This window comes from Elephas maximus, chromosome 2 (assembly GCF_024166365.1).
Source record: "Elephas maximus indicus isolate mEleMax1 chromosome 2, mEleMax1 primary haplotype, whole genome shotgun sequence".
NCBI lineage: Eukaryota > Metazoa > Chordata > Mammalia > Proboscidea > Elephantidae > Elephas > Elephas maximus.
Genome location: NC_064820.1, coordinates 56,732,003 through 56,751,687, shown reverse-complemented (window position 1 = coordinate 56,751,687; position 19,685 = coordinate 56,732,003). Strand labels below are relative to the sequence as shown.

Genomic DNA, 19,685 nt, shown 5'->3' with positions numbered 1-19,685 from the left:
CTCTCAGACATAACCAAACACCTTAAGAGACTCAGGACAACTCAGTCAACTGGCGTAAGATAGTTCACAAAGTTCATGTTCTGCATCCTAGTGAGGTGAATAGTGTCTGGGGTCTTAAAAGCCTGCAAGCAGCCATCTAAGATACAACTACTGGTCTCTACTCATCAGGAACAAAAGAGAATGAAGGAAACCAAAGTGTCACAGAAGATACTAGTCTACAGGGCTAAAAGCTTACACAAGCCATAGCCTCATTTATCCTGAGATCAGAAGAACTATATGGTGCCTGGCTACTACAACTCACCATTCTGATCAGGGCCACAATAGATGAACACTGACAGAATGGGAGAAAAGCGCAGAACTTGAACTCCTAAAACATCCACACTTGCTGTACCAGCTGAGACCAGAAGATTCCCTGAGACTGCCCTGACATACTTGAACCGAAATTTCCCATGAGGCTACCTTTTCGGAAATAAAAAAGTGGCACACAAAATAAAGGATATTACCCATGAGTATGATGCCGTATTAAAATAATAATAATATCTGAGGTCAAAAGACCAACAATTACTCTAAAGCAAAGATGAGAAGATAACTGGGCTGGGAAACTAGAGTGCTGGAAATGGAACAAAGAATGCAATGAAAGACAACGTTCACTCATTGTGAGAAATGTAATATCCCTGAACAAACTGTACAGAAATTGTCAAATGAGAACCTAATCTGTGCTAACTCTCACCAAAAACACAATAAAATAGTACTAAAATTAAAAAAAAAAAAAAACAGCAAAAAGCTATAAGTCAAACTCAGAGAAACACTGACAGTTCAAGGAATGGGCCTAAGAAGGGAGAAAGCAAAAATAGAAGTCAAAATAAGAATGTTTTAAAAATGAGAAAGTCATCTTTTTAGATTGCAAAGGTCATGTAAGATAAGGACTGAGAAGAGTACATTCAACGTAGCAATAGGGTCATTGTCAACTTTGATGAAAGCTATTTCATTATAATGGTGGGTGCTACAGATAGATCACATTGGGTTATGGAGTACATGGGGGGGTCATAATCTAGAAAAAGCTAGGTGCAGAAAATTCTTTTATATACTTACGATACTGCAAATGTATAAAACAAAATTCAGGATGCTTTGACAATCCAGGAAGAGGAACCAAACAGGCAAGATTTACAAAGTGGGGGAACAAAAGGCAGTGAAGGGGAAAAAGGCAACAAAAAAGAAAAGAAGCCACAAAAGGAAATAATAATATTAACGATGATGATGACAACAAAGATAATGTCACCACAATTTATTAGGCACTTTTTTAGCACACGCCAGGAAGTAAACTAAGAAGCACTTTATATACTTTATGAAACAGGAATTATTATGTCCATTTTATACAACAGAAGACAGGCACAAAAAAGGCACAAAGCTAGGAAGTGTCACAACTAGGACACGAATGTAGCTCCTAACTACTATGTTAGACTGATTTGATGGATCCAATAAAGTAGTTCAAGTATGAGAAGGCTAAGAATATAACTAACAGCATGGAAAGCAGCTTTTCCCAAAATTAAAGCCAAGGGCACTAGAACGAAATTACTAAGGGAGGTGGCCACATCAACATTCTGAACTCCAAACCAAAAGATTCAATTTGGGACCAAAATAAAAACTTGAGCTCTAAAGAGCGGGCACTTACAAGCAGTAATTAAGATGGACTTAAACCATGAACTTCATCTGCAACAGAGTAACAACGTTTTAAGTCTCAACTAAGGGAAGAAGAAACTGAAATTTGTGAAATAAACCTCAGAGTAACGTAGTGATCCCAATGCTAATTATGCCAGTAAAATGGTATGAGACAACTTAATAACATGGAAGACAAGGTTAGTACCACAGTTATCTCTCAGAGTCGGGAAGGGGATAAGAGAGGGGCAGGAATAAGAGCCTAAAAGGCAGCTGGTTCAATAAGCAACATCATGATAAAAGGAGAAAAGACTGAAGTTGTCAAGGATTTCATTTTACTTGGATTCACAGTCAAGGCCCATGGAAGAAGCAGTCAAGAAATCAAAGGATGTATTGCACTAGGAAAATCTGCTGCAAAAGACCTTTTTAAAGTGTTAAGGGAAAAATCCTCTTAACTACCCTTGAATCTTTTGAGTAATATCAGTAAAGAGGAAATATATGCCAATCCATGGATGTGAGCATGTAGTCCTATCTGTTACCTGTAACAATCTCAAATTTAAAGAAAACTCTATAGTTGAGATGCTGACTGGTTGACTGCCCTGACTGCTGCTGCCTCTCAAGTATTTCCTGACCAGCTGCTGTTTTTCATACATTTACTGATTTGCTACAACTCAATAAATGTAAATCAACCTGTTGTTCCTCTAACAAAGATTAACCCATTTGACCTTCAGTACTAAAGTGGCTTTTATAAATTTCTGTTTTAATCTCTACCCCCCATGGCCCAGAGAAGCTCTTGCTCCCAAGTAGTCTAGAGCGCCAAGTTGGTATCACACATTGCTTTCTTCTTATAGCGTTATTAATATTCATGATGATGACAGTTGTAGTTATTAACCCATTACAACACACTAGCACAGTGCTAGGTGCTTAATGACCGTCATTTCATTTAAGCCTTATAACAGTCTTGGGTGGTGCATACTATTATTCCCTTATCACTATTACGGATGAGAAAACTAAGGCTGAGAGAGCTGACCAAGACCACATAGCGAAATAAGTGGTGAAACAAAGATTCCAACCCAGGTAGTTTCGACCGTAATCAACAAAAACAGCCTGACTCCAGAGTTCATGCACTTAAATTACTATGCTAACATTATCTTCTCAAATTTTTAAAATATAACATGAGATTACGTTTCAATAATGGAAACCGTGGTGGTTAAGTGGTTAACCAAAAGGTTGGCAGTTCAAATTCACCAGGCGCTCCTTGGAAGCCCTACAGGATAGTTCTACTCCGTCCTGTAGGGTTACTATGAGTCAGGATCGACTCGATGACAAGGCGTTTTTTTATGTTTCAATAAGCAACATCATGATAAACGGAGAAAAGACTGAAGTTGTCATGCCGGGGGGGCTTGCATGTTGCTGTGATGCTGGAAACTATGCCACTAGTATTCAAACACCAGCAGGGTCACCCATGGAGGACAGGTTTCAGCTGAGCTTCCAGACTAAGACAGACTAGGAAGAAGGACTCAGCAGTCCACTTCTGAAAAGAATTAGCCAGTTAAAACCTTATGAATAGCCGTGGAACACTGTCTGAGATAGTGCCAGAAGATGAGCCCCCCAGGGTGGAAGGCACTCAAAAGACAACTGGGGTAAAGCTGCCTCCTCCAAGTAAAGTAAAAGAGGAAGACCCTCAACGAGATGGACTGACACAGTGGCTGCAACAATGGGCTCAAGCATAACAATGATTGTAAGGATGGCCCAGAACTGGTCAGTGTTTCATTCTGTGGTACACAGGGTAGCTATGAGTCAGAACCGACTCCACGGCACCTAACAACAACAACATAAGGACTTACAGCAAAAGACTGAATACTTCTCACTAAGATTGGTAAATGACAAGAATGTCTACTCTCACCACTCATATTTAACATTCTTCTGGAAGTCAAAAACAAAAGGTATATGGATTAGAAAGGAAGACATAAATCGTCCCTGTTGGCACACTGTATGATTGCCTACTTACAAAATCCAAAAGAACTAACAAATGAATTTAGCAAAGTTGCAGGACAAAAGGTCAACACATAAAAACCAGTCACATTTCTACATACAGCATGTAAATTAGAAACTGAAATTTAAAAACAATGCTAATTTACCACAGTTCACCAAAATTGAGGTACTTAGGTACAAATCTCACAAAACTTATTCTGGATCTGCATGTTCAAAACTTTGAAACACTAATGAAAGAAATCAGTAAGTAAATGAAGAGACATACCATATTTACCAATATCATAAAAATATCAACTCTCCCCAAATTAATCTATAAACTTGAAGCAATACCAATCAAAATCCCAGCAGGATGTTTTGTAGATACAGACAAGCTGATTCTAAAATTAACATGGAAAGGCAAAGGAACTAGCACAGTTAAAACAATTCCGAAAAAAGAAGAATGAAGTTGGAGGAATCACAACTACTCAATTACAGTACATAAAATATAGTACGTAGCTAGTACAAAATCAGTATAAAGCTATGGGAGCCCTGGTGGTGCAGTGGTTAAGAGCTGCGGCTGCTAACCAAAAGGTCAGCAGTTCGAATCCACCAGCTGCTCCTTGGAAACCCCGTGGGGCAGTTCTTCCTCATCCTATAGGGTCACTATGAGTCTGAATCAACCCGAGGGCATACAACAACGACAACAACATAAAGCTACAGTAATCAAGACTGTGTGGTGCTGGCAACTAGACAGACACTTAATATTAACGGAACAGAATACAGAGCACAGAAATAGGCCTAAACCAATGTCAATTGGTTTTCAGCAAAGATAAAAGCAATTCAATGGAAAAAGAAGTCTTTACAATAAATGGTGTTGGGACAACTGGACATCCATATCAAAAATCAAAAAAATTAACTTGGACTTATACCTCACAGTTTATTCAAAAGTTCACTCAAATGGTTTATAGATCTGAATGTAAAACATAAAACTTCAAGAAGGAAACATAGGGAAAAAATCTTCAGAGCCTGAGGATAGACAAAGAGTTCTTAGATATCACACCAAAAGCACAATCTATAAAAGAAAAAAAAAAACTGATAAACTGGACCTCATCAAAAATTAAGCACTTCTATTTTGCTAAAGAGAATGAAAAGACAAGCTACGGGCTGGGAGAAAATATGTGCAAAACAACTATCTGATAAAGGACTTGTATCCATAATATTTTAAGAACTCTCACCATTCAGTGCTGATGGAAATGAAAAATGCTGCATTCACTTTGGAGAACAGTCGAGCATTTCCTCAAGAGGTTTAACAGTTACCACAAAATCCAGCAATTCCACGCCATATATACCCAAGAGAAATGAAAACGTGTGTCAACACAAAACTTGTATATGAATGTTTATAGCAACATTATTCATAACAGCCAAACAAGTAGAAAGCAACCCTAAAGTCCATCAACTAATGAATAAATAATATGTGGCATATCCATACAATAGAATATTATTCAGTTATAAAAAGAAATGAAGTACCGATATATGTTACAACATGGATGAACTATTATAACATTATCCTAAGCAAAAAGTCACAAAAGACCACATATTACATGATTTCATTTGTTTAAGACATCCAGAATAGGCAAATCCATAGAGACAGGAAGTAGGTTAGTGGTTGCCTAGGGCTGGAGTAGGGGGGAAATGGGGAGTGACCACTAATGCGTACAAGGTTCCCTTCTGAGGTAATGAAAATGTTCTAAAACTGTGGTGATGGTTGTGTAACTCTGTAACTATACTAAAAACCACTTAATTGAACACTTTAAATGAGTGAAATTTTATGGTATGTTAAATTACATTTCAATAAAGTTGTTAAAAAAAACCCAACGACATACCATTACATTACATACTTAATAAAAAATATTAAGAATACTAATGTTGACAAAGATGTAGAGCAATTAACACTTCCATATATTGCTGATGGGAAAGCAAAATAGTACATCCACTTTATAAAATAGTTTGGCAGTTTCTTATAAAGTTAAACATACACTTAACATATGACCTAGGAATTCCCTTCAGGTATCTACCCTGAAGAAATGAAATTACGTTCACAAAAATCCTACACACAAATGTTTATACTAGCTCTATTTATAATTGCCAAAAACTGGAAATAATCCACATATCCTTCAATGGGTGAATAGATAAACTGTAGTACACTCATACAATGGAATACTACTCAGCAATAAAAAAAAACTAGCTATCAATAGACCCAACTCAATGAATCGCAAAGGCATTATACTGAAAGAAGCCAACCTCAAAGAGTTATATACTATATGATTCTATGTATACTACAGTCTCAAAATCACAAAACTATTGTGATAAAGAACAGATAATGGTTGCCAGGAATTAGAGGAATGGGAGAGGGTAACATGAGGGAGTCTTGTAGCATGATAGAACTATTCTAAACCCTGATTACAGTGACGTTTAACAAATCTCTACATGTGTTAAAATTCTAACAACTGTTAGAGAAAAGAAGTGAATTTTTTCTGTATAATTTTTTTAATTTGTTTTTTAATTGAAACTAGAGTCCACTGTTTTTTATTTAGTTCAATCTCAGCTCACCAAGCCAACACCACGGATAATCTCATTTTGTTAACAGTTTATAGTTCAAAGATAATGACAAAATATAATACAGCCTACTTTTAATTATAACATGTTAGAGACAAAACATCCATCTAAAAATGAATTTGTTGTAATATTTGTTTTCTGATCATTAAATTTTACGGAAAAAAAAAATGTAATACAGCCTAGAGAGTACCAAGAGGTAGTAAGGTATCACAAAATCTGGCCATTATTAAATATCAAAATACTGGAGGTACTAAGCCTGGAGTACAGACTTAGAAGGAGAATGAGTGATGACAAATATCTTCAATTATTTAAAGGTTTGTTCTATACAATATTAAAGTAAGCATTATTTACCAGTGAGTCTGAAAGTGCAGAGTGTTTTCCAGTGCTACCAGAAATTCACGTTATCTCCCTCGACAGCTAGACAATCAAGAGGCAGGAAGTTCTAGAGACTCCTGCATTAACTAAAGGATCGGACCAGATGATCCTAGAGTTTTTTCCAACTCAAACATTATATGAATCTGTGAACTATAACTTTAAAAGTTATCTACCAAGATAAAAGGCACTGAACATCTACGAAGGTACCTCTTTTTGCCAAAATATCACCTTTCATTACACACAAGTAAATATTATAAAGTACATTGTGTTCCAAAATTTTTAAAGGGTCAAATAAATGCAAAATCTTAACAACAGCCATATTATGAGACCTATTTTATTTCTCCAAATCTTATTTGTACTAAGAATGTTAAAACTAATTTCTTAAATTCAAATTACTAATGTCTAATTAAGTCTAATTTCATTATACTTAAAAGACTAAAGTTATAAAATACAAATTTCATGCAAATTTCTCTAAGTATATTGAAGAAATCTCTTGAAAAAGAAGTGCTCTTTCCACACAAAGAGTGGTAGTCCTCAAAAGAGCCAAAACATCTGTATTCACTTTAAAGCTCATCAAGACTGACATTTTTAGGAGAAGCATATGGTTTGCTGAACAGTCATCTAGAACAGGATCTTTTGTCTAGTAAGCCCTATTCAAGGACCATTTACTTATGTATGGAGTGGGTGAATAAAGGAAAGAACATATTTTTGAGTCCTAGAAAACACAAAGAAATAAACTCTTCATCTAGCTTTGTTAAGGATACAGCAAAACATATTACAAAAGCAGTCAGATCTTTACTGAGACAGTGCTCTGAACAGCTGAAACAATTCTAAGAAATCACTGAAACAAAAGAACTCTAGAGAAGCACAAAACTTTCTTAGAGAACTATATCCAGCCAAAGACCACCTCCCTTAAAAAGACATTTCCATTTTAAAGGATAAAATACTTTCTTAAAACTTTGAAGGCCAGAGTTCAACAGCTGTGCAATATTAAACCTGAGACCTTCCAAAAGGAAGAAGAGTCTCTAGAGAGGGAATAACATGGTCTGCTTTCTCCAAAATTATCAAAATACCTGCTTTGCCTGCAAGGAAAGTTTCTCCAAGAAAAAGCTCCTATGCAATGCAGAGTGGAAAGCACAAAATTTAGATTAGGTAAATATGCAAAAAGGGAAGCATTTTGTTTGTTTCTGGAAATCTCCCCCACTGTACTCATAGGAAAAATGTATTTCTTTCAAGATACAGTATGGAAACTATTCAAAAAAAAAAGGCAGTTTTCAGACCTTGCTTCCCAACAGAATCACCAGAGAGCTCAGCCTCAACCTAAATTTACTGAACCAATATAGGTTGGAACCAAGGCATCTGAATTTTTTTTACTGCTGAACACAACAGGTGATTGTGATGCACAGAAAAGGTTTAAGAACCACTGAACTGGAGAATGATCCCACAAAGGAAAGAATAAATCTAGTAGGTCTAGGCAAGAAGAAAAGGCTACATTGAAGCACATAACTACTTCTAAAGAACATAAGAGTTGTATGCACCCATTGAAGTACTCAATAGCAGATAAACAGAATAGAACCTGGAACTTGGAATTCTGAACTGCTCTCACATCTTAAAGAACAAAAGACTGAAAATAGTTTGCTAAAATATCCAAATATTTAGATGAAAGGCATTAAGAGGGATGTGGCTACTGAATTATTCAGGTACAATCAGGTTCCATCAGGGTATTCAGGCCCTGCATACTAAAAAAGAAAAGTTATAATCAGAGCTCATGTATTAAACGTAATTATCAATTAACCCTAAAAGAGTTCAACGCTTTAATCAAAACAAAGTAAACTTTGGCCATCATCAGAGCTTCACTAAGCCTACTTTATTTTACACAAAATTGTATCAGGTTTAGTTGCTTGATATTCAAGCCCATGATAAATGAAAAGGGGTGGTGAAACTGCTAACGGGAAGCAAGCCGGTGAAGAAAGGATACAAAAACACTACTAAAAAGCAGGCACAAGGAATCAAGAAGCACAGCAGATACCCTAACAGTTCTTATAGGCAGGAGAATACAGTAAGTGTTTTTTCCTAATGATCGTAAGAAAAAAAAAACCCAAAATGCTCAGTACACCTTGTTTAACAATAAATTATATGTATTTTGTTTAACAGAGTAAGAGAAGTATAATAATGTCACCTATAAAAAGCCTCTCACAAAAGAATTAAGAAATTTAGGGAAAAATCCTTAGCTACCAAAAACGAAGCAAAAAACCTAATCCCTCACTTGGCAACCCTCACTAGACAAAAGCAACAGTTGAGTGAAAGTAAAGAGCATCAGACAGTCTGAAATAAAGAACATGTCCTACAAAAAGGGAGAAAAAGCAGAGAAGGCATCGAGGTTTTAATGTACCATCTCACAGGAAAAGTAAACATATTCCTTTAGACTGGCTAAATCGAAATATTGTCTAGCAATGCAAACTTGAGTAACTGAATTTTTGTACCTCAGTTTCCTCTTCTGAAAAATCAAAATAAGAACTTCTGAGGCCATAGGAATACATGACAGGTAAAATCCTTGGCACAGTGGCTAATATACTTCAAGTAAGCTTGAAATAAACGTAAGCTGCTATTACTAATTTGCATGAAGAATAAACAGCCATAAAAATGGTTCGCAACTATTACCAAGAGATATATGCTGTTTTAGAAGCTTTTCCATTTGATGTTGTCTTACTCTGCACTCAACCCACCTCCATACACAGGTGTCTTTTAACTGATACTACATAGGAACCAAGATACTTCATCTTCTCCACTAAGGTCATGTATTACTAACTTTTAAAAACATCAGGTAAAGTCTAATAATTATAGTTGGCTCTTATTCCGAAAAAGCTCTCATGTTCCATGGCTACGCTTCCATCTTTTTTTTTTTTTTTAATTTGAATACAAAAGCAGAGTCAGGACACTTGTCAAGGAGTAATATGAGTATAAAAAAAATAAGACAACTTCAATTCAGAAGAGTGTGCTAGTTGAATATCCTAAACTCAGCGCACCGCAAATAGAAAAGAGTATGTATTACACATATTTCATACTCCTATTTACGTAGGTTAGTGCCTACTTGGCTTTCACTGATGAGACTATTAATAGAAATACTGCCAATGGCTTCCTGCTTTCCTTTACAACCAAAAACCCGTTGCCATAGAGTCGATCGTAGCAACCCTACAGAACAGAGTAGAGCTGCTCCATAGGGTTTCCAAGGAGCAGCTGGTGGATTCAAGCTGCTGACCTTTTGGTTAGCAGCCATAGCACTTAACCACTGCACCACCAGGGCTCCACTCATGCCTAACTATGTATTTGCTGGAGGGAAAGGGGGAGCATTGGGTAATCAACAAACAAAAAACTTTGTGGTTTACAACAGAGGTTTATTTCTCACTCACTCTTTATAACCAACAAGGGTTGGCTTCTGCTTTGCTCCATGTTATTTTCATTTCAGGATCTAGACTGAAAGAGCAGCCAGAACCAGGGATATGCCCATCTCACAGCATGGCATATCAAAGGCAGGTAAAGTCACTCCTCTTGGTCAAGAACTTGTTTTCCAGCTTATCTGATGTAGGAACAAACCCACTGATCTTAAATGTCCTAAATGCTTCTTAAATTTGGACTAAACCCGTTTCCCATCAAGTTGAAATATACAGAGAACTCCTGCCAACCTTAGGACCTCTGACCTCTCCTTCACTGGAAGTCCCTGCAGACTCATAATTTCACACTGGCCTATTTGACACAGAAAAAGGAAATGGAGCCAGAAAGTGGAGCACAAAATAGGCCTCACAAAGAGGTCCTATTAACACCTTGTCCCCATCACAGTCATTAACACCCTCTGAGGATTTCCCACCTTCCACACTATTTAAATATTTATTTCTCTCTCTTATATGTCTATGTTTTCGGGCTTTTTGCTTTGTTTTTTACTGGTATAGTGTAGTTAGTTGATACAGGAGTTGATGTAGCAGCTGACTGCTTCCTTTCTTCTACTGATAATTCCTTTTCTTCAATATTTATATTTGTTCCTCACTCCCCACCTTATCATGTGCCTTACTCATTCCACTCTCTCTCATTTTTTATTCCTTAAGTGATCTGAATTGTTACATCATTAACAAAAATTTTTCTAAGTATTAAAATAAGATGAATTTTAGATGTAGATTTTTCTCTTAATTGGTCTTTTCCACTCAACTTTTTCAGATCTTCATTATCCTCATATCATAATGGAAAGAGTGCTTAAGGATGAAAAGGAAATATTATTTAAGGGACAGGGATCTTAAATTTCCCCCAAGGTGAGAGGTCATCTGATATGATTTGAAATTTTGTTTTAAAATTTCTTATACCACATTTGCAAGCAGAAGCTCTTAAGTTTGAGTAAGTGGTAATAATTACAACCAGTTTCCAAAATCGAATGTTGTCTTAACATCAACTATTATAACTGCTGACAAAATGGCTGTGACTTAAGCTAAAAAAAAAATATAGCCATGGTTTGATTAACCATGCATCAGTGGGCCCTTCAAATTTGTTTTCAGTTCTAGGGTTACTGTGGGTACATTTTATTTGGGAATGCAAACTAATCCCCATATTGTCTAAGAGAAAAAGAATTAAGTTGGGTCACCTCTCTTTCAACTCTAAGTTAGTCAGTGAGATATCTTACCTTAGAGAAATACTTCCCCTTCCTCAAGTTTCCCATATGTACAACCGTTAACTACAAACTTACCATTTACCTTTCCCCAATTTTAGCACCTTTATTTCTCAAAAATTCTATATTACATAGCTCTCTACCTATCACCTTCAAGCCTTTTCACAAGTCACTGACCCTACCTAGGACACCGTCTGCTTTCCTCACCCAACATTCACTATCTCAAACCTTAATAAAGCTCATCTCAAATATTCTTCTTCATTAACTCTGGTTCTCTCTGCATTTTCTTTACATTTATTTAATATAACACTAAATTAATTAGCATTTGATTACACTCACTTTTTCATTTTTAACCACCCCCATTCCTCGCACCTCCTTCACATCTCTCCATCCAATCTATCTTTATTCTAAGCACTTAATGTAGTCTCTACAACATGCAGTGAACACTCAATATAAATCATTTATACCAACGGGCTATGAAAATACCGATAAAACATATTACTACCTGTTAGATAAAAATGCTATCGTCTGTGTGTGTGTGTGCGCGAGTGTATGCATGCTGTTAGTACTATTGTAAAATCTGGAAATTTTGAGAAAATATGGAAATGGAAAAAGAAATAAAGCAAAAAAAAAAATCACCATCAGAAAAAAAAAATTCTTCAAGACAAGTAACAAAAATCCCTAAATTACTGTAAGATTGTAATAAAAGTGTGGATGGAAAATCACCTGGAATTACTACCAGCCTTTTAAAAATTACCTTCCAATACTAAGAGCAGTGATGGTTTTACTAACACTGAAATCCAAACAAGCTTTCCTCCCAAGCAGACTGATAAATAAAACAATCTTCCTGTTCAGAAACCCAATCGATAACACGAAAAGCCGTGGAAGGGAGAGAAGATTTGAGTGGTAGGCAAACAGGTGAAAAATGGAGGGAAGTGTGAAAAGTGGGAAGAAAAATCTGTGCGACTCCTCCCCTTTGCTGCGAGCTAGGGCTCGGCCCGCGGCTCCAGCCACGGGCACTCCTCACAGACTCTCTCCCTCCGCTACAGGCTAAAGATTTCCAAGAAGCCAAAGGTCTTCTCCCACTCTTTCCATTCACACCCCCACTCGCCTGGCCAGCACCCCAAAATCGCATCTAGTCTGAAGTCCGCCCGCACTCTCCCGAGGAAAGGGTCAGCAGAGGACGCTTCCCCGAGGCCTCCGAGAAACTGCAAGCAGAGACTTCCGCAAAAGTGGAGGGACCCGAAAAGCTTTTGAAGAAGTCTGACAATCCTGTTACCTGGTCGGAACCCTGGAAACGGAAATGGCAGCTACAGTAGCTGCCCTTCTCCCCGACAACGCTTGCTTCAGCGCCACTGACAGTGAGGATGCCGCCATCTTGCTGCAGTCAAACACCAGGATGGGAGTACGGATCACCGCTAGGGACTAACTTCCTTCGTTCTCAAGCCTGGGCCTCCGCAACGTAACGGGGGTGGGGTTTAGTTTTTTTTTTTTTAATACTGGGTTTTAAGAAAAGAGATGAAAGTTTTGATTGAAAAAGGTAAGAAAGAAAAACACAAAAATTCCTTAGATATAAACATTACCCCATAAATTGTAGTCCTTGTTAGTTGTTAGGACTGGTTATTTATTTACAATGATAATGAAAAACCAAAAGAAAATACTTGAAAATTTAAACACCTGCAACTTATAACTTTTTCAAAGGACTCCGAATACTACTTTCCCAAAGTGTTGCCAGATTCAGTCTGCAAGCCCTCAGGATAGGGCTGTATCCGGTTTGATGTTTTGTACTTGCAATGATCATATTTTCCAAACGAAAAATCTGGACACATGGCCTGGCAAAGGTTTATATTTTTGATGCGTGGATTTATATGAAAAACCAACAGAACAGAATATTTGATATCACTATTTCCCCAGTAAATCGTTTGATCAAAATCCAAGAATATTATTGATGCTCAGTGCATATGAAAGAAAAATTGTTTCTGGGACAAGTGTTAAAAACGTGTTTGTATTATGAGCTATTGACCTTAAGAACGATAATTAACTACAGCTCATATAAAATAAAATCAGGTTAGTTTGTGGATTTTGCTTTTTAAGGGTTTTTTTTTTTTAAAAAAAAAAAAGCATTCCTGCTTTATACTTTTATTTAAAACATAATCTTTATTTTTAAAATAGAATTAATAAGGAGACGGGAGATGACTTGATTCTGCACTATGGCCAATTATGGGAAAGCTGAATACAAAAGGGAAAGGGGGAGAAAAAAGATTTACGGTCAAAGAGAGAGAAAGCCATTCCCAGGGCAAGAGTAAATACACAGAATGAAGGAAAACGAAGGATAGATGTCGCCGAAGAAACTTTTTTAGAAACTTTTTATTTTGAAATAATTATGGATTCACAAGAAGTTGCAAAGATAGTGCAGAGAGGTCTTGTGCACCGTTCATTGATTTCCCCATTGGCTACATCCTTCATAACTCTAACCTAATGTCAAACTCAGGAAATTGACATTGGTATAATACATTTGTATTGTTCTATGTCATTTTAATTACATGTGTCAGTTTGCAAATCAAGATATAGAACTATCCCATCACCACTAAGATCTGCCTTCTGCTATCACTGTATAGTCACAACCATCCTCCGAACCCCTGGTAACTGAAACTCTGTTTCCATTTTTTATAATTTTGATATTACAAGATTGTTACATAAATAGTCTCATACAGTAAGTAACTTTTTGAGATTGACTCCTTTCACTCAGCATAATGCTCTTGAGATCCATCCAAGTTGTATGTATCAGTAGTTCATTCTTTTTTATTGCTGAATACTATTCTGCTGTAGGGATATTTAACCATTCAGCTATTACAGGACATTTTGGTTGTTTCCAAGTTTTAGATACTAAAAATAAAGGTGCTATGAACAATCATGTACAGATTTTTGTGTGGACATAAATTTTAATTTCTCTGGGATAAATGCCCAAGACTGCAATTACTGGGTCATACGGTGTATGTATGTTTAGTTAAACAATAGGTCTGTAGTGATATGTCATCATGGTCTTAATTTGCATTTCCGTATGGCTAAGGACATTGAATATCTTTTCCTGTGCTTATTTGCTATCTGTATATCCTCTTTGGTGAAATGTCCCTTGTCTTTTGCAATTTTCTAATTGCATTTTTTTTTTTTTTTACTGTTAAGTTTTGAGAACTCTTTATATGCTGTAGACATGAGTCCTTTATCAGATACATACTTTATAAATATTTTCTCCTGCTTGTCTTTTCATCCTCTTATCAGGGTGTTTCACAGAGCAAAAGTTTATAATTTTTATGAAGTCCAGTTTATTCATTTTTTAATTTGTGGATTGCTTTTGGTGTCATATCTAAGAACTGTTCACCAAGTCCTAGGTCCCAAAGAATTTCTCTTATATTTTCTTCTAAAGGCTTTATTGTTTCATGTTTTACATTTAGATCAACAATCCATTTTGAGTTAATTTTTGTGAGTTAATAAAGTTTGAGGTTTAAATTGAGCTTCATTTTTATTTTTCCCTATGAATATTCAATTGCTCTGGCACTATTTGTTGAAAACTATCCTTCTTCCATCGATTTGCTTTTACACCTTTGTCCAAAAACCAGTTCACAGTTTTCATGTGTGGCTATTCCTGGGTTCTCTATCTCAGAGGAAATTTTAAGCCCAAGAGTGGCTTTAATGTTTGGGTTAAACTTTACAGACTTTTTATTTTAAGGAGTGACTTATGGTCTGCCCCAGTGTTCATAAGGGCAACTTACTGTAGCCCTGTCCCTACCCTGATTGTCCAAAACCCAAACTCCCCACCTACCAACTATTCTGGTCTCTTTCTCCTATGGATTTGGAATTTCCAGTGAAACCTCCAACTCTCTAGTCTTTTTGCCTTCCTAAAGCCAAAACCAAACCAACCCATAGCGACTTATAGCAACACTATAGGGCAGAGTAGAACTGCCCCGTAGGGTTTCTAAGCCTTTAATCTTTACAGAAGTGGACTACCACATCTTTCTCCTGTGGAATGGCTGAAGGGTTCAAACTGCAGACCTTTTGGTTAGCAGCCGAGCACTTAACCACTGCATCACCCGGGGCTCCTTTTTGCCTTCTTGCCCAGCTCATAATCCAAGATCAGCATTGCCAGCAATACACTCCTATAGAATCTCTGATTCCCCTGACCATCTGCTGAATTCCCTTAGCCACCTACAACAAAGGTTGAGCCAGAATTTGCCTCCTGAGATGCTCATCATTGCGAAACAAAACAGCAACCTAAAGCACTTGTTTTACTACCAGTGAGGGCTCTCTAACCTTCCCTAGCTCCTAAATAGTTTGGCACAGCATTTAATTCACTTAGTATCCTTTAACCTCATTTCTCAAATGGCATTCTGGGAAATACTAATTGTGAGACTTTAACAGATTTTTCTTGAAAAATAATTCCATACTTTTAATATATTTCTTACTTGGATATTCACAATATCCTTGGAGTCACCTTCAATTCCTCCCTTTCTTTTACACTCTACTTCAACCTTTAAAATACATTCAGAATTTGATTATTTTTCCTACCTCCACTGTTACTACTCTGATCCAAGCCACCATCACCTCTTACATGGTTTGTTGCAATGGCCTCCCACCCGCTTCCACACAGCAACCAGATATTGAAACGGAAGTCAGATCATGCCATTCCTCTATTAAAAAAGCTTCAGGAGTTTCCTATTTTATCATAGTAAAAGCCAAAGACCTTATAAAAATATATATATATATATATAATCCTGTAAAATAAGGCACCTGAAAGGCACTGTAACCTCATTTCCTACCACTATCCAATCGCTACCCTCTAGACCCACTGTCCTCCTTCATATTCCTAGAACACACCAGAAACAGTCATCTCTCAGGCCCTTTGTGTTTGTTGTTCCCTATACCCAGAATGCTGTCCCCTGTGTTTGGAATACTCTTTCCCAAGTATCACATGTTTCTCTCTCTCTTACCTCCTTCAGGTCTTTGCTCACCTATCACCACCTCAGTGAGGTCCTCTCTGACTACCGTATCTCAGATTTTTAATCCTGCCTCAATAATTTCTATACATCTCCCCTGCTTTATTTTATTTTATTTAGCATTTTTATAAATTTTGGAACTTTGCATAATAAATGTGAATTATAAAATAAGGGGAAAAAATTCTGGTAAGTAAGGTAAAGTCAGTCTCTCTCCATCTATGGACTTAAACTCTTCCTAACTTTTAGAGTAATACTTCCAGAAATAATCGTTCTAATTCTTCAATAAATATTGATCAAATGAGGAATTTATGACTTAACTTACAATAATTAGTAAACTATGTAGTTTTCCTTTTTACCTGGACATCTACAGTGGAATCACCACATTCATTCTGGCCTCTAACTTATATTCCACTCCAGAATGAACTTGATCACATCACCTCAATAAATCCTTCCAGTAGCTTGCGATTGCCCTCAGGATGAAGGCAAAACACCTTAACCTGATCTGCCTGCCATGTTCCACATGGGCTGTCCCCATCTTCATCTCCATCCTCACCTTGCATTATACCCCACTGTCTGTGCCCACATCTCCCCTGCCCCAGAGCCTTTAACAGGCTGTTTCCTCTACTGGGGTGATCTTCATTGCCTCCTCTGTAACCATCCTTCATGCCCTTCAGGTCACAGCTGAAGAGTCATTCCCTGTGGTAGAAACGGCAGATATCTTATGACTGCTTCTCAGGCCCTCTACCTTGCTGACAGAGCCTGACTCCTACTATAGAGACTAAAAAACTACCACATACTTACTTTCCCATCATCTCTTACAGCTAAAACTCAGACATGTCCAAGGCCAGCTAGACCTGAGATCCCTTCTGGAAAAAAAGGCTTCTGAAAACAAGAGATGCACAATGAAGAATGCCTCTCGTCCTGACTTTAGATGCAGTTGTGTGAGGACATAACACCAAGAGCTGTGGCATCTTGTAAGCACAAGGGGGACAAGCATTAAGAACCTAGCCATCAAGCAAAGATGGAGGAGCAGAGAGAGGGAAAGAGCATAGGGCTTTAATGACATCATTGAGCTTTTGAAGTAATGCTGATCTCCAGGCTTCTTGTTATGTGAGATAATGATTAGCCTATTTATTTAAGCCTCCAGTTGTTAGGTATTCTGCAGCTAAAAGCATCTTTACTGATGTTCTTACTCCAGGAATGCTTCTCTGACTTCCCTGACCAGGTTAATGCCTCTTCTTATAGACTTTCCTATCACCATATCTTTCCCCTCATAGCACCTCCCATACTGCAGTTTTAGTGCAACGTAATGGTTTCTTTCTCCAGAATGTAAATTAAGTTCTCTGAGGACTGGGATCTTATCTGTTTTTGATCATCATTTTCCCAGAGCCTGTCCTAGTCCATGGCACATATTGTTGTTAGCACCTGTTTACCAAAAACCCATTACCGTCAAGTTGATTCCGATTATAGCGACCCTGTAGAACAGAGTAGAACTGTCCCGTAGTGTTTCCAAGGAGTGGCTGGTAGATTCAAATTCCTGACCCTTTGGTTAGCAGCTCAGTTCTTAACCTGGGTACCACCAGGGCACCCACAGCTGTCTAGTCGGCCCCGACTCGTGGCAACCCCATGCGAAGTGGAACAAAACGCTGCAGAGTGGTGGTGAATTGAACCATGTGATCCATAGGGTCTTTCCTGGCTGATTTTCAGAAGTCGATTGCCAGAAGTTTCTGTCTAGCCCATCTTAGTCCGGATACACTGCTGAAACTTGTTCAGCATCATAGCAATACCACAAGCTTCCATTAACATATGGGTGGTGGCTGCACATGAGGTGTGCTGACTGGGAATCAAACCTGGATCTCCCACATGAAAGGTGAAAATTCTACCACTGAACCACCAATGCCTTACTGCCACGTAATAAGCCCCCAAAGAATATGTAGAATGAATGAATGAAGCTAACTGAAACTTTTAAAAAACATCAAAAGTAAAAAAAAAAGGTACCTTTTCATTTTGTTGTTTTTACTTAGAAAAAGCATGTACAAATTATTTTTAATGTGATTGTTTTCTCAGGTCTACAGATCTTATTGGTTTCTCTTGAAGACCTTGGTGGGATATTAGAGGGAGGGGCCTAGCATTGCTGGCAAGGGACCTGATACCATAAACCTACCTTTTACCTTTTACCAGGCTTACATTAAAAAAAAAATTTTAATAACCCCCTTCATTTCCTTATTTCTCACATTTCAAATGCAAGATATGTGCCTGAGAATGGAACAGAAAAAACTTGCTATGTGCATTTATTTTTTTACAATTTCACCTAAATTCTGGTTTCTACCCCTAAGCTTAATAGAATGCCTAGGCCCAAATGCCATTTTATTATTTCAAATTAGAGTATTAAAATGTGAATTGACTTTACTTTTTGCGTGCATTTCATGCATGATGGCCAAAAGAAACATTTAGCTTAGTCTTTCTGAAGGCATGTGAAATTTATAGTAGATCTGCAACTGTCTGGTTTTAATTTTTTCCCCTTGCACATGGGTCTTCAATAAAGCATCCAGAAGAAAAGAAATTAAAACCAGACATTTCTATCAGAACTTTCACATGCAATCACTATGGATATGAAAAAAATTCCACTGTCATTTATTGGCTACAAACTAATTTTTTAAATCACATCTTATTTTTCACTGTTAATTTAATTGAAAACCTTGAATTTATACCTTATCATCTTATAAAATTATCATGACACCTGGCAGGGCTCTTAAGGTTTTGGCAACAAGTGAAATAATTTCTAATCTATACTAAAGAACAACCACTTTAAATTATTTTTGGAAAACAAAGGGTATAAACAATCAAAATTCCTAAGAACCTAAAGAATTTTCCACATAAATTTTATCACCTGGCCCATCACCCTCTTGAGTTCCAGTACTAAATTTTCTACTGCTTTTAGGACATTTTCAAACTTAACATGTAGAAAACGAAACTAATTATATTCCTTCGCTCTTTCTTACCCCCAAGCAAATTTGTTCCTCCCCTCTAGCATTCTCTGTCTTGGCAGAATGCTACCTTTTTTCTTCCAACATAAGATGTCAGCAATTATAAAATGCATCATTATTTTCTGTACTATTAAGAAAGAAAAAAAATGCAGCAATTAAACAATGACACGCTACCAATTATATATCCTGATTTCAAAGAGGTAAAATGTGGGAAATATACATTTTAGAAGCAAAGAAAGATAGTAGTTGCTTAACCCAGTGTATTCTCTCCCCTTTGTACTTTAAAAAAAAAAAAAATTTTTTTTTTTTTTTTAGATGAAGGTTTACAGAGCAAACTAGTTTCTCATTAAACAATACACGTACTGTTTTGTGACACTGGTTGCCAACACCATGACATGTCAACACTCTCCTTTTCTTGGCCTTGGGTTCCCTGTT

The 19,685-nt window shown here is 37.0% G+C and overlaps 1 protein-coding gene across 1 annotated transcript in view; it reads right to left on the bottom strand.

The window, feature by feature from the left end:
* The window catches only part of NDUFS4 (NADH:ubiquinone oxidoreductase subunit S4), a 155,114-nt gene extending 142,438 nt beyond the window's left edge, over positions 1-12,676 (bottom strand). Inside the window, exon 1 of the mRNA XM_049863702.1 lies at positions 12,552-12,676. Within this exon, the coding sequence (XP_049719659.1) occupies positions 12,552-12,649 (98 nt within the window). The 5' untranslated portion in view covers positions 12,650-12,676. The remainder of the gene's footprint in view (positions 1-12,551) is intronic.
* Positions 12,677-19,685: the final 7,009 nt, after the last annotated feature.